Genomic DNA, 16,315 nt, shown 5'->3' with positions numbered 1-16,315 from the left:
AGCTGTTGTGCTTTGGGAAATAATTCCAGTTTTGTCTCAAAATCTGTTAACCTCTAATTTATGTTGTTATTCGAATGGATAATATTTCAGTTTTGAAATGCTTATGCAGAACATGATATGCTCTCATAAAACATACAAATGAACATTCTTGAATAATGCAAAGTAGTTTTCTGACTTTGTAACCTGCTCTCACTCTGCAGAGTCAGTGCTGAAAGTGTAAGCATGAAACACTAGAGACAATGACTGACAGTTGACATCATTCATAATTTATGTGTCTGTGTATAATTTTACAGAAAACGAGGATCAGTTCCAGCTTAACAGAGGATGTCTTCTATGTATATGTCTGTTTATTCCTCTGCTCCTGTTTAAAAATATTATGGCACACGTTATACTGTATACACTACCTGCAGGGTCTCTCGTGACATGTAGGCTATCTGTGACTCTGACAAAGGCCCGGTTACTGCAGAAATGACACGAGGAAGAGTGAGAGAGGCAAAGAGAGAGAGAGAGATGGATGGGTATCAAAGAGTTAGACAGGGTTAAAAACAAAAAAAAAAAGATAAAAGACATTTATAGTTGATCAAAAAATGCGTGTGCGAGAGTGCGTTTTGGTGCGTGTCCTTCTTACCGTGATAGATATCCTGCAGAGAGCCTCCCCCACAGTACTCCATACTGATCCATAACTTATCTCTCCTGCATATACACACACACACACACACACACAAGGAACTCTGTCAGTACACCCGTATACAACGTCTCACACTAGTGATTTGCCCTCACAAACTTCCAACCATCTCTTACTTTCCCACATACGCCAGCTGATCTCTCTTTTTTCTCTCTCTCTCTCTGACAGACACACACACACACATTTAAAACCACAGTGAAGCAACATGCTTTACTAACAATAACAAACTTATTTATAACATCTGACACACACTCTTACCGGAGATAACTGCCAAAATAGGCCACGATATTGGAGTGTTTACAGTCCTTCATCATTATAATCTCCTGCTGGACAACAGCAAAGTCCTCACCTGGAGAGAACACATATACACACACACACACACACACACACACATCATGAATACAGCGATAAGGCTGCTTGACTGGGTCATAATGACTTACAGAGCAGTACACCAGAGAAGAAGAGAAGTTTCATTACTTTGTGTTTGTGTTGGAGTGTGCGCATGTTTATGTTCTATGTATGATTTTCTGGCAAAACGATAAAAGTTGCACACTTGAAAACCTAAATTATTCAAGCGATTTTCCGTGTCATGATACATTTGTGATGATACACACTTTTGCTGTTACTTCTAAAGTATTTTTTCAATGTTTTCCTTTTCTTTAGTGAAATAACAGAAGACAGAAAACCACAGAAAGGAAGAAAAAAAGGGGGGGGGGGGGGGGGGAATAATCTATCGGGAGAGAGACAGAGCGAAGGACAGTGACACAAGGGAAAGGATGAGGGTGAATTGCGGGGAAGGGAAAGAGTGTGGAAAAGAAGAGAGGCTAGTCTAAAAGTCTGATGAAGGAAAAAAGTTAAAAGGAAAAAAAGATGGTGACAGGACTGTAGCGAGAAGAAGAGAGAATGAACGGTGACGCGGTGTGAGAGAGAGAGAGGAGGCTGATGTAGGGATAGAGACGAAGATGACGCAATAACAAGGAGGTAAAGGAATAGAAAAGAAAATGAGATAACTCACCCGGTTCCAGTTTGATGACTTTGATAGCAGCCAGTTCCCCTGTGTTTACATTACGAGCCTAACAGAGGGGGGGGAAAGAAGGGAAAGAAAGCAAGTCAGTGAAGGCTCTAAACACAAAAGGGAACATTTGGGAATGTTGTTCATGTAGCGTTGAGATGCGTGGAGCACCGTATGAGCTGCACTGAACTGAGAGACACAAACTGTTGCTTTTGTCATCAAATTGTGGAGGGACGTAACACAATATTAAGAAATGATATGTACATCGGCACTCATTCATTTCAATGAGACTGTTGCATTGACCTAATGAGGGGGGCTGACACAGAGGGCTCCGGCACAAAGATATGAACCTGGCTTAACTTTTTTTTCAACGCAATGCAACGTCATCTGACCAATCGCATACATGCAAGCACATATTCCTGTTAGATTACTTTGTCATGTGAACTGCATATTTCTGTTTACTTCATGATTGTCTTGGAGGATAAAATGATCCCGGCCGTGATAAAACCTCACAGAGTCTCATACTGTAGTATTGTAGCTTCTGACAATACTTCAAACTCATGGATCTGTTACTCCAATGGGACTTTCTGGATTGTATTTCATCTTCTCACCAGTACCTGAAGCAAATTAGCAACAACACCCACCAATGTGGGTAAAAGTCATACAGCTATGATAGAGACGTGCACGGCAGCGTTCACGAGTGTTTTCAGTTAGTTTGGCTGATTTGACGTCTGCTCACAGGGGCAAAACTATGCTGTGATGTACGTGAGGTCACCAGATTCCCTTGAACTAATCAGAGTGATAAAGGTGTAATTTGTCCCATCCTAACAGGTGCAACAAAGCTAAGGGGAGAGTCAGGGGGATGTCAATCAAGTGGTCTGAAGTGAAATCACCTGTGTGGGTGCATCACAGGTGTGCAAGATTTTTAAAGACATTTCAGAATTCCTGTTCTTTTAAATGCACAACAACAATCATCGAAAATGCTGTTTGCAGCTAGTTAGCAAATTCAAAATAGCAGAATGCATTCATAACTCATTCAAAACACCAATCTATGGACAGGAAATCGAACAAGTTTTTCCCCTCTATTCCTGAAAAGCTGACATTTGTCAAAAAAGCGGGCTTTGGCAGGACACTGAGGCTGTTTTTCTATAAATAGTGAGCTGTGTTTACATCTAGTGTTGGTGAGGCAGAGGAATTCTACATGAAATATACATGAATAAAAGATGCTCTTTCAGAAGAGACATGAATTGCTCGCTTCTCTCAAGCCAAGTGTGTGCAAGCACGGCTGCGTGTGAAACTACAGAAGTATGTGTGTGTGTGTGTGTGTGTGTGTGTGTGCGTGAGAGAGAAAGAGACGCTTGAAATTGACTAATACGACCTAGACTTTCAACATAACAGACAAAACAACAGCCTAATATTACGTTATGTCTCTAACACAACAGCTCTCTCTATATTTTCTGATTATATGGTTTCACTATTTCCCATCTAGACGGTGAGATCAGACAGAAACACCCCCATCTACCCTCATACGGGCTGCAGCCTCACCAAATCCAACATTAGATCGAAAAGCCCTGACGTTTTTATATTCTGATCTGTTCACTTTATTGGAAAGTTTAGTTGGAAAGCTTTTCAGTTACTTAAAATGCACTACAACATTAAAAGCCCTGTACTTTTATCAAAGGCCCCGAATCTATTACAGTCACAACTTGAGTAGTTTTGACATACATCAAACTCCTTTTAAGTTTTCTTTGTTTCTATTACAGTCGTGCATAATGTGCTACCTGAACTGCTATGTCAGCATGAGCAGTAATAGCCACCATGGCTGAGGGGAAAAACAAATTAGCACCACCAAAAAAAAAACTCAAACTGCCCCGACACACAAAGACATTGGAGCACTTCCCACACAAGTGCACTGCAGAAACACAATAGCAACGAGGAGACAAAATAAAACAATGAACTCAAGGGTAACCGCGGGAAAACAACTACGCACTATCAGGAATTAATCGGTAATATTATAAGACGATTAAAAGAGATTTTCAGTTTTGTCTAACAAGATTGGTTCAAGAGCATGATCGACTGAAGAAGAAGAAGAAGAACAGAGACAGAGGAAGAGCAGCTGAGGACAACCCACACCAAAACAAAGCTGTAGTGGGAGGAGAGACAAAGAGATGCAAAGAGAAAAAGAAGAAGAGAGAAGTGGAGTGGAGAGCAGAGACAGAGTGTCTTCAGTCAGCAGACAGACCAGAGATGACTCATAGCGTTCGGTGCCACTGTTAGTGGCAACAACACACAGCCCGACTCCACTTGATTGGCTGGGTGGCTGGCTGCTGTGACCGACTGAAGCGTGCCATCTGGTGTAACCGAGAGCGTGCAGGTTTGATCCGCACTTACTGTTAAAGTTATTCAAATCATACCGACAGTTTCATGAGCCTGAATTAGCCGTTGCTACTCAATCAAGCTCAACTTTTGCACCAATCAGAGTAAACGCTCCAGTCCATCGAATCTAGTTAGTTTCCCTGTGTTATGTAGGGGCAAATTAATGAATGGCAACCACTCTGGGATTATAAGCGCGATATTGAAGGTCTTTATTAATAGTTAGAATTAATGGTTGGAAGAACAATAAAGTATCCTGCTCATTTTCATTTATTCTGGGTGAGAACTCCAAACCTCACAGTTAAAATGTCAAGTAAATGAATAACTGATGATATCACAACCTGGGTGGGTGCCTGACTGACTGGTTAACGCTAAGGCACAGATGACTGGCTGCTTGGTGATGGTGACATGGAGAAACAGGAAAAGTGATTAAAGGTAACACAGCAGAGGATGCCGTACATGTGCTTGGGAGCAGGACTGGGTATACTTTGAAATTTACAATACCTGGGTTTTTGAACTGATATAAGAAGTTTTTTGTTACTTTGGAGGAAATATTTTTCTATAAAGCCCTTTATAAAGTTCTCAAATGTTTAAGTTAAGTTTTGCTTATTGTTACTTGACTTGAATTTTTGAGCTTTGCTGTGCAGAATGACGCAAGGCTGTTTTCACCTTCAAGGAACTGAATAAGGGGAAACTTTGTACTCATTAAAAATGTGAGCAAGGCGTGTACCTATAAGCATGATTTGCGACATCACAACTAGTTCAGAGCCAGTAGGGGTCGATGATGCAATGACGGAGAAGGATAGTTGTTTTATTTTAAGAGATTTTAACTAGTTAACTTTGAGGAAAAAACATGCACACAAATGATTATTCAAAGTATTTTTATACGTCTTAAAACATGTCTGCTGGGATCTTTAAATGTTTGTTAAACGCAAGCAGCTGCACATAAAAATGAAAATAGGAAGAATTATGATTTAAATAAGAAACATTCTCATCAAAGAATAAGTAAATATGAGTGAGGCATGTGTTTCATACTTTGTGCTAGAACAAATTTTCAGTCAGTACAAAAAACTATTAAAGTTCAATAACCTGCCCTATTTTGGAAAATGTCCCTGATGAGAACAGGGCTGAATTAGTAATAAATTAATTGCTAACAATTTTAATAATTGGCTTTTAGGCAACTAATAGGACAAAGCAATCAATGTGAAGGGATCACCTTGGGCTCTGGGAAATTGTAACTGGCATTTTTCAAAATTCTGTGACATTTCATTGACTTTACAAATATTCAATAAATCAAACATATGACTGAGAGATTAATCAACAACACAAATAAGGGACCAGAGTTGTTTCCATGTATCGCTTTGCCAGATCAGTGATGGCATGTTGTGGGCTTTTACTGCACAATACTGGAGAAATTTAGCTCACAGCCATCATTAACACCTCTATCAGGATGTGTGTGTGTGTGTGTGTGTCTATCATAGGCTACTTTTGGGGACGAATTTCATACTTAAGACCACTTTACTGGGGACGGCTTGTCCAATTGGTGACAAAAGTCATGTCCACATTTGAGCTGATTTCTGGGTGAGTGGTTAAGGTAAGGTAAGGGTAAGTCTCCAGGAAATGAAAGTAAGTCTATTTAATGTCTCTTAAAGTGACCTAAGACAATGTGTGTGTGTGTGTGCGTGTGTGCGTGCATGTGTGTGTTATACTCAGCATATGGTCAGCTCAGTGGAGGATCAGTGTGGCATTTCACTCTCTCTCTCTCTGACCATGAAAAACAAACATGAACAACCTAAGCAATAGCATCTCGCCATGCTAATGATCCCGCTCAGCTTGGGTTGTAATCCTGCAGCTATTGTGAGAAAAAAAACGAGGGTGCACAATTTGATTTTCGAATGATTTTAAAGTAGTTTGCCCGTAGAGCTTTTCTATTTTGTCTGAGGTGATTCAATTATGTTTCATGCGTTTGTGTGATAGTCGCCACGTGTCTGACTCGAACACTATTAATAAACACAGATTGGGTATTCTTCATTCACTCCAGCTTTGATGGAGCAGCTTGTGCTATTTACAGTTAATCCAGTGTGACAGTAGACCGGTGAGGTTAACTCTTCGCAGGCGACTAGTCTGGTGAACTAACTTACATAAGATCAAAGTTCATGTCACGGTAGCGCTCCTCTAAGCTGTCTCAGGTCACTAGTTCACGTCCAAGGTTTTCAGCCTCTTATTCTGCTCATTTACTTGTGACGGGACAGCGTGGACTTCCCGATTAGATACTATTTCTACTGTCAAGGTACCGACTTAAGACTTGAAATGGATAGTCGGTTAATCAATACGTTGACTGATAGAAAATGAATCAGCAATTATTTTGATATTCGATTAATTGTTTTAGCAAACATTCTCTGATTTCAGCTTCGTGTGGATTTGTTACTCATCTCTGACAGAGTAAACTGAATATTTTGGTTTGATGATGATTTGATGATTGCATAAAATAAGGTCGTCATCTTGTGCCCTCCCTGGGATTTGTGTGGACGTTTTTAATTATTTTTGGATATACTGAAGGACAAAACGATTAATCAATTAATCGAGGAAGTAATCGGTAGATTATACAATAAAAATAATCATTAGTTGCAGGCCTAAACAATTTTAATTGTGGTTCTTAGTAGTTCAATTGTATCACTTGTTTAGATTTCTTGTGTGTTCATATCAGATTATGGAGAATAAACTGACTGATTTGGTCAATAAGAATCATGTCATATTCAAGATGTTCTCTGTATGGACCTTTGTTTGTAATCGTGCAACTTTTCATTAATCCAGATACTTTGTTACACATTTCTGATAAAAAATTAAAAAGGAAGACATCCGTGAGAAATCCCCCCCCAAAAAAAGCACATTAGTGGCTCTCTCATTCTCGTCACCTCCAGCTCTCATGCATTATCCAGGACGACTTGGAAAACGTGCTTGTTGAACTTTCCGTTGTGATTACAATCTCATGTTCACTTCACCATCTCATCATCAATCTGTCTCTTGACATTTTCGAACCCTCAGCCCAGAACTACATGGTGCTGAAACCCCCCTCCTCCGTTCGGGAGGGGGGGGGGGGGGGGGGGGGGGGGGGGGGGGGTTAAGGCCTGGCCTTGGGCAATGATGACTGACAAGTGTAGCAAGTTATTCACTTCCTGTGATAAGATTTTCACAGGAGATTTAAGGTTTCAAATGGGTGACTGTACAGTCACAACAACCATGCTTTTTTGACCTTTCAGATAACCAATGCATTAAGCCATGACAAGCTTCTTACTTAAGAAATGGCTCACTCACTCACTGACATTAGATAATGACACACTTTAACATGCATTTCCCAATTTTTATGTAGCTACTCTCATGTGAAAACCTTGTCTATTAATTTTATTATCTCCTCCTCTGTGGGTTAACTCACTTCTAAACCTGAAAAAGTAAAAATATAATGACATCAAGCTAAGTTTCTGTCAGTTTTGAAACATTTCGAAACAGGATTTTAACCACAAATTGTCATATTGGTGAAGGTTCAGCTTACAGCTTGTTTTGTAAGAGAGCTCAGTCTCAACATCTACACACATGGCTTCAGGAGGGGAGCAGGTGAGGCGAAAAAGCAGTAGGCAGTGAAGTGAATAATTAGCGCACCTGTCTTTCAACAAACACCCACTCTCACTAGCAAAAACACCCATAAATGCACATCATTTATGGGTTACACACACACACACACAAACCTTTTAGGGCCATTTTAATTTAGAAAATTAACTTTTTTTTCCCCACACAAAAGCTTCTTCCAAAACACTGTAAATTCATTTACTCAGAGGGGTCATTTAACCCTGTGTTAAGTATTGAAATATATCTCTCTTAAAGCATGTGATGGGCTTTACCAACAGCAATAATGAAGTGGAGCTATACTGCAAACTAGTGAAATCAATGCCAGAAGCACAGAATCGCTGCACTACTGCCAAATGCAGTTTTAATTAGCTTATCTTGTTTCAAATTATTCAAACCTTAAAACAAGGTTAAAGTTGGAGTTTCATAACTAAAATGTTCTAACAAAGTTATCATAACACATGATGTTTGATGAGATGAGTGTGACCGATTCTCCCACAGCACCGGTGGCAACCACATTTAGTGTCAGCCTGTGAAGTCACATACCAGACACACTTCACACACTCCTGCTACACGGATCCATGTATGTGTGTGTAGGGCTGGGCAATAGAACAATATTGTATTGATATTGTAATATGAGACTAGATATCATCTTTGATTTTAGATATGGTTATATGGCATAAGTGTCTTTTCCTGGTTTAAAAGGCTGTATTACAGTAAAAGTGACGTAATTTACTGAACTTACCAGACTGTTCCAGCTGTTCTATTATTTGGTTTTACTCACTAAGTCGCTATCTCCACATCAGTGATGATTATTTATTGAAAATCTCATTGAGTAAATATTTTGTGAAAGCACTATCAGTCGTCCTTACAATACTGTTGCAATATCAATATAGAGGTATTTGTTCAAAAATATCCTGATATTGGAGTTTGTCCATATCACACAGCCCTATATGTATGTATGTATGTATGTATGTACAATATATGTACATAATTGCAGTGTGAGGATTCAAAGAAAAACATAAAACATTTAGCCGACTGTCTTATCCAAACAGATTTCATAAGAGCATGCTTCATTTTCCACATCACAAACGATTGACAATAGACCTTATAAACATCCCCGTCTCCCTCAGTTGTTCTTGTATATGTTTCCTAAAGAGCATGAAGTCTGTATGAAACAATTATTTATCCCAAACCAGATCTGAGCATTCCCAACTCCATCACATGAGCACACAATCTCAAAATAGGATTTGACACTTATGCTACAATGCTGCCGAGATTTATACCATGGCAGAATTATGAGCAACAAGGTGCTACATACAAGCCTCACAGATATTATCTCTTCCTATTTACTAAGTGATGATGCAGCTTCTAGTTCAAGTGACCCAAGTAATGCCAATCATTGAGTGAGTACCAACATATCCTCAACACCCAAAATGTTTTATTTGGATTCGGAAATTCAGCTGACTGATTGAAAACGTTCCTTGAACGGTGTAATCCCATTGTTGGATGTCATTTTCTCCTTGTAATTTGAGTAGTAACATACTAATACAATAACAACCAAACACATAAAACCCAAAGTGTTGCCAATGAAGCACCTCATTACAAAAGATTGTTCAGTTCAATACAAAATGTCCTTGAAATTACCATACTTTCACAAAACAAGTTGTGCAAGCTGAAATTCCAAACCAACGTTGCCTCTTGGGGGTGTCTGCATGCAGATAGTCCACAATTACAATATTTTGCAGAATGACAAGGCTGACAATAGAGAGAGCACTTCAGCCTTCAGCCTCTGAGAATTAAACAGCTTGACAACTCATCAACATCACACAGTCTACTGCTGTTTACCAACCTTAACTGGTTGCCAGACGTACAGATCTACGTTGGTTATCAAGCCATCAGACTGCTAAACCATGATCAAAATTCCATGCGATGCAAAAATGCTTTGTCGCTATCTGATTCAAGTGTGGTAACATACAGCTTCATGTTTATTCTTGCTGTCTTGTATTGTAGAAGAACTGACTTTTCAAATATGACCCTTCCTTTCAGTGTTTCCTCTAGGTTGAATGCTTTGGGGTGGCAGAGGACCAGATATTTCTCCTTTCTCTATATACAGTAGGAGCGGCTGAGATTGATACTAAAATGAGAATAGCTGGTCCACCTTAAAGGTAAGTCCACCTTAAGTGAACCTGGTCAGGTCAGGCTAACCCATTGTCGCTAACTTCAGAGCTAACCCTCTTCACTTTTCCAGCAGTTGGGGAAACAATAGATGAGACTTTTCTTGATCTTGAGAAGACGCAGCATTTATTAACTGACACACTGTAGCCTGTATTGTACATTTACTGCCAGACTGACAATTTACTGCTGACCTTTTTCCTCTGCTCTGCTCACATTCACCATCACTTTTCTGCCACTCACTCCACTCGGTCAACCACACACATTACACACCGCCCTATTCCTTAAAGCAGCTACACTACTCTTCTGAAAGGTTTACAGGGTTATTTCAGTGATGTTTTGCGATTAACTTAAATGTTGCACAGTTGAAAGACTCATGTTAGATTTAATAACAAATCAGACACCTTGGCGCTCACAATAGTGGACTCTGGGTGACTGACAGCAGCAGCTCCTGTAACTCACAAGAGTTCAACCTGCTGAGTGGAGGTTTTCCAGTTCAAATGCAACAACAGTCTTCTGTCAGGCAGTGCTGTAAATCTGTAAATATATGCGTGTGTTGTGGGGGAAGGCCTATAGACGTTTTCACCTGTCACACCACTATTTCTTTTGTGTTGACCCAGACCCACCCTGCAGGGAAGTGCCATACCATTCACTGTGTGTGCACTGCAGACATTCTCCATCTATCTATTTTGGCAACAGCTTATCCTTGTAGACGTTTCGCTAATCATTTTGTATTTGGTAATAGTGCAAATACAAGCTACAGGATCTATTAAACTTTATTAACGTGGTTCAACTTGCTCTTTGAATAGTGTTACATCACCTCTCAAGATAGGGTGAAGCGCACTTGCATGGCCGTTTGTTTATACAACTTAAAGACATTCTGTGCTTTGAGCAGGAGAAAGACTGTCAGTATATAAAGTCATTCACATCATCAAGGTGCGAAATCCTCTATATGACATGTCAGGCAGCAGTTTTTAGACTGAATATTGAAATGAAAATGACTAAAGAAGTCTATTTTTACTGGCACATTTGGTTTGCCCCTAACCACTACACTGTGTCATTGACACTGTATAACTACCAACTATGCCAGTTATCAATATGTCACTGCACCAGTGGCACAGAGACAGATTCCTGCACAGTACATTAATTGTGCTTGGCGAACAGAAACCCCAGTGCCAGGATTGGGACTAAATTTCCGATAGAGAACCGAGGCCAGAAGATTCCAGGAACCTCGCTTTGCTTCAGAGCATTTGAAAATATCCACCTCAGCGAGCAAACAACTGGAGGAACAGTGACAAAAACAGGATGGTTGTGGGCCAGCAGCTTTAATCGAGACCCTACAGCCATCTGTGCATGTGTGTCTATGCATGTGACAATACAATCATCTGGTTCTGTGTGTGTGTGTGTGTGTGTGTGTGTTATGCTGCAGCTTTTTTGCTTCACCGTCTTCCTCTGCTGGAGCAGTGGGAAACAATAGGACATGAGCACACACACACACACACAAACACACACATATGTGGAGGAAGTGAGGATTCCTGCATTCCTGGACCACGGCTGCCCAGCTGTGCCACACACACACATTGAGGACTGGCAAGAGGAAATAGTTACTGTCACCGCATATATTACTGTTAAGTACATCGGCGTTATATTAAATACATCAGGAACGTGTGAATGCGTACACAGAAAGCCACTTAATATGGCTTCAATCACGGACCAGTGGTGAAGGCCTTCATCCTTACTTTTATGAGGTAAGATGGAGCATCAAAGTCAAACCCTGGCTAATTGCAAAATTTCAGTGGGATTTAAAAAGGAGACTGTGCCGACAATATGACCAAAATGTATTGTCTTATTGTGTTAATTTTATTTGTGTTGATTACATGCCACAAATAGCCATTTCAGCTTTGGGACACTTAGCTATCTGTGCTGTTAAATGGACTAGAAAACAGTAAAAACAAGAAAACTGAACAGCCACAGAGAGACACTGATAGCATTGCTTTCCACTTACGTAGAGTCCAAAAATACCCAGAAGGCTGGCATGTTTCTAAAACACACACCACTCCTACTGAAATTGATTTGTTATTAACTGATCTCTTTTCTCCCCACTGAGCGGCCCGTCGTCTGTCTCTACTTCCTAAATCCGAAGCCATAAGCACCTTGAGGAAACAACAGTCATCCTATTCAAACAACACAAGTTAAATCAGATCCTGTGTATTGGTAAATACTTGAGAAAGTAGGTGTAGTTATCGCAGATGTATCCCTGCAGCTGTTTTTCATGGCTATAGACTGACACTGGTATTTAATGAAGCTCTTTTGAAGCAGGTGGAAAAAGAAGAGTGTTGTTGCTTCTCCGTTCCACCCACATAAAGTGACAAATCAATGGTCTCAATGTTAAATATTTCTCTTCTCCAGTATGTTTGGTTATCTTTGGTTTAAAGCATCACACACCACTCAGATTGGAAAACGTAAGCATGCTGTGTGCAGTGTCTTGACTTCACTTTACAGGAATTTTGTGTGTGTTGAAGTCTAAATGAATCGAACTGCAACATCCCGGTGACATTTTTAGGCCATAAAAAGCGAGAAGCGTTCTGTGCTGTGAGGTTTAAAATTTTGAAAAAAAAAAAAAAAAAAATCGCTCAGCGCTGTCACTTCCAGTGCGAGGGAAGTAGGGTGGCTTTCCTACAGTATCGTTGTTTGGGGATAGAAAAACCACTTGAAAAGGTCTAGTTGGTGTTAATTACACTGGAATGTACGATGGGAAGTCAATCTGCTTAGCTGGTACTGTCAAGTATTTCAGGAATCATTATAGGAGAAATCTCACTTAACAGATTTTTATCTTTAAGTGGCAAGATTGTGATTAGAGCTGACAACAATGAGTCAATTAATCAATTAGTTGATGGACAGAAAATTAATCTGCAACTACTTTGATAATTAAATAACTGTTTAAGTCATTTTTTAAAGCAAATATGACCAAAATTAGCCGGTTTAAGCTTCGCAAATGTAAAGATTTAATGCTTTACTTTGTTGTACATGATGGTAACGGTTGATCAAAGAAAACAAGACATTTAAAAGGTGTCACCTTGGACTTTTTCACTAACTTCAGACATTTTATAGACAAAACAATGACTTGATTAGTCAAGAAAATAATCATTAGTTGAGATTAGTTGATCACTAATTGTGATTCATTTAATGAATAATATCAATTACAATGATATAATCAATACAGTCTGTACCATCCCTTTTTTGCCCTCTAGACAGCCCTAAGGGTGTCTGTAAAATTGAACTCTGCCTCATCCTGCCTTCAGGAACAACTAAAGAATTTCATTAGTCTGACTTTAAATGGAGAGTTGTGGTGCTACTGAATGACCTAAACGCTCTTGAGGGATTTTACTCCCTGTTAAGGATACAGTCCAGAGGGAAATTACTGAATCTTCGGAATGAAAATGGCCCAGTTTATTGACATTATCAGCATGCACTATTGGCAGCAGAAGAAATACTGGCACCTCCTCTGCAAAAATGTAAATTTACCCTACAAGCACCCTCTTCAGAGGATCAAACCTGTGATCTTGAGGTTACGAGACCTGTCTCGCTATCAGCCGATCCTCCTCCCTCGCTTGATGATAAAGAAGGAGAGGCAGGACTACAAACACAGGCAAAAACAAGCTTGCAGAGTTCACACTTTGTTTCCTGCTCAAACATTCCTACCCAAGCCACAGATTTTCACACAGCGGTAGAACCAAATATAGGCATCAATGAGGTTTACCAAGCAGCCTAGTGCTTTAGAGTGACATCCCATTATCCAGAGGTTTCAGGTTTGAGCCCCCAAGTGTCCTTCAGCAAACTCCTCCGTTGTTACTATGATGAACTGTGTCAACTATATCATAATTGTATTTTCTACTGTATATATCAGCTCGATCAAAATTGAAGGATTTATATTTGCGATCCTGTCATATTTATGTAGAACAGTGGGAAGTATTTTGCTCCCATCAGTTGTTTTGAAACCTACATTGGGGCACATTAATCAGCTGTAAACTGTAACAAGTCTAGCAGGCAATTTAGCTCTTAGCTACTGGCCTGCTGGAGAGCCTCTGTCAGACCTATGTGTCTGCGACGAGGCAAGATACTGAACTTAAATTAGAAACAAACAAGATTAGCTCCTGCAGGGAGGAACACAATATGGGAAACGCACAAAAAAAAAAAAAAGAGGACATAATAATCAAAGGCAGCGGGGTATTTCGCATCTGCTGTCGGAATTAACGGCAGCTATGTTTAAAAAGACTGAAAATCTTTCACATCTCAAGTCTTTAGGATGCAGACATATTCCTGTAATTACCACATGAGGCCTGGAGGTTAACCAAACATCATCAAGTCCTATTAAAGTGTTTAATGAATCTCCAGTCTGCCAAAAGCCTCTCCCTCACACAGCGGTGAAATTAAATACCACGACAGAGTGACTGCTACACAAACAACTGCAGACTTAAGAGAGTGGATGTTTAACTTGTATAACCTGATTGATATATTCTTCTGAGCCGATGTGGAAATCAACAGGGTAACTCTGATATTACACAATGCCTCCAAAAGCATCAAGAATGGAGATAATACTTCAATAACTTATTTTTCATATTCGGTAATGTGCTTCTTGTTGAACTTATCGTATTTTATATCTGATATGGTGTGGATACAGTAGTCTAGAGGAGTTTACTTATGTCTACTGTGCTCAGCTGTGCGTGCTGACATTTGTTTTTACATCCTGCAGCATTTACTTTACAGTTTTCTGTGATACTATAAATTTTGCATGATATATGACAAGCCTTGCTGTGTTTCTACATTGTATTCTCCTAAAATGTGTTGTATGTCTGTGGCTGTAATTGTTTTTCATGTAGCATATAATAAGCATGAGTTGGGTTGTAATTGAGGAGCTGCCTTCCTTATTGGATCCCAGGCTGTCTGCTCCCAGCGCAGGGCCTTGATAAAGTGTGGTCCAAAGATAACTGGTGTAACGCCTCATAAATCAGACAGTGTACATAGAAAGGGGCATCCCAGTACTTTAATAACTGTGACTGGTGCTTACAGATATTAAAACGTGAATAACAACAATAAGAATGGTTGATATTATGATTGTTGTTGTTGTAGCTTGCTCAGTCCTGAGCGCTTTAGCCGAACTGGATTTCCAGGCAAGCAGCTGTCAGTCTATGTCAGGGCAAAGCGGAGGCAGTCACACAAATTTACCGGCACCTGTGCAATATTACGATAAAAAGGTGGACCCACTGGTGTGTCTCTGTGTCCGTTTGTGTGCCCTTGCAGCGAACAAATCACTGCTTGTTGTCATTTTGTCACAATGTGTTCCCACGAAAGAGCTACAGCCAGGTTAGCATGTTGATGCTAACACGTTAACTGCGTCCGTTTTCGGACAGCTAGCAGCTAAACGTCTATTATCGGACAGGTCTCGACTAATAGTTCCTTTTAAAACAATGTGAGCGGTAGTCATTCACTTTGATAATTTGAAGACGACCACGGCCTACGGGCTGTAGACAATAATGTCACCGCCAGTTCATTGGAACTACAATTTAAAGTGTTCAAAGCGGATTTGATTTCTACTTTGACAAAATCAGATATCTGCGCCCAAACGACGACTGGAGGTTTTCCATCAACATTAGCTAGCTGGCGTAATTTATGATTTCTCGATACCCGAGCCGTTTAACGTTAAATACTGGCTAATAAGGCATTTCTCTAACGTTGACCCGAATGTCCATAATGTTGGTGAATAGTCAATGAGAACGAACAAAACAATAACAGTCATACAACATTAGCAAGACCAGCTTTGGCCGTGTGTCCGACAATGGAATTAAGCACATGAATAGCATATTCACCAATGCATCAGTAACCATCAACAAGCAAAGACACCTTCAAACGAGCAAATGTTAGCTACGGTGTTTGTTTTCTACTGTTGTGGCAACACTGGTAGGCTACATCGGAAAGCTAACGCTATAATTCAGCCGGAGATGTCCCACTCCTCTGTGTCCGATAATGGAACTCTGCTTCCCTAACTGCAGTTTTACCTTGTACACATCCCCGTAAGTGCCGCTTCCTATCCTCTGGATCAGCTCGAAATCCTCCTGCGGATTCCGCCGGGACAGGTCGACACTGGAGTTCATCATTTCCACTGCCGTTTACGGCGCCGATCGCGCACGGTTGACGGACCCCAACAATGTATGAAAACAGATATTTTAAGAAAAACATACGGCGTCAGAAAATCCCAGCCCGAATCCACTGTAGCTCCAACATGGCTTCCAATGCGCAATGAGCATGCGCAATAGGCATCATGGCGTACCCTCTCCATGGAGTCTGAGGGAGATGGAGATGATGAATTTAATACATTTGTTATTGGTTTCAACAGTAATGTGTGGTGATAAAACCGCAAGAAAAGGAAACAACACGTTTAAAGTGTTTGT

At 40.2% G+C, this 16,315-nt stretch overlaps 1 protein-coding gene across 10 annotated transcripts in view; it reads right to left on the bottom strand.

The window, feature by feature from the left end:
- Nucleotides 1-16,169, bottom strand: part of LOC122996583 (mitogen-activated protein kinase kinase kinase kinase 3-like) — a 46,725-nt gene extending 30,556 nt beyond the window's left edge. For 8 of the 10 annotated variants that reach the window (XM_044372095.1, XM_044372101.1, XM_044372102.1 and 5 more), the window contains exons 1-5: nt 15,923-16,168; nt 1,701-1,758; nt 944-1,034; nt 629-693; nt 405-460 (exon numbers count right to left, since the gene is read on the bottom strand). In XM_044372095.1, the coding sequence (XP_044228030.1) occupies nt 405-460; nt 629-693; nt 944-1,034; nt 1,701-1,758; nt 15,923-16,021 (369 nt within the window). In that variant the 5' untranslated portion in view covers nt 16,022-16,168. Of the gene's footprint in view, nt 1-404; nt 461-628; nt 694-943; nt 1,035-1,700; nt 1,759-15,922 lie in introns of all 10 variants that reach the window. The other 2 variants (XM_044372094.1, XM_044372103.1) reach the window with 2 other exon arrangements.
- Nucleotides 16,170-16,315: the final 146 nt, after the last annotated feature.

Source organism: Thunnus albacares, chromosome 14 (assembly GCF_914725855.1).
Source record: "Thunnus albacares chromosome 14, fThuAlb1.1, whole genome shotgun sequence".
NCBI lineage: Eukaryota > Metazoa > Chordata > Actinopteri > Scombriformes > Scombridae > Thunnus > Thunnus albacares.
This window is presented reverse-complemented; position numbering and strand designations above follow the sequence as displayed.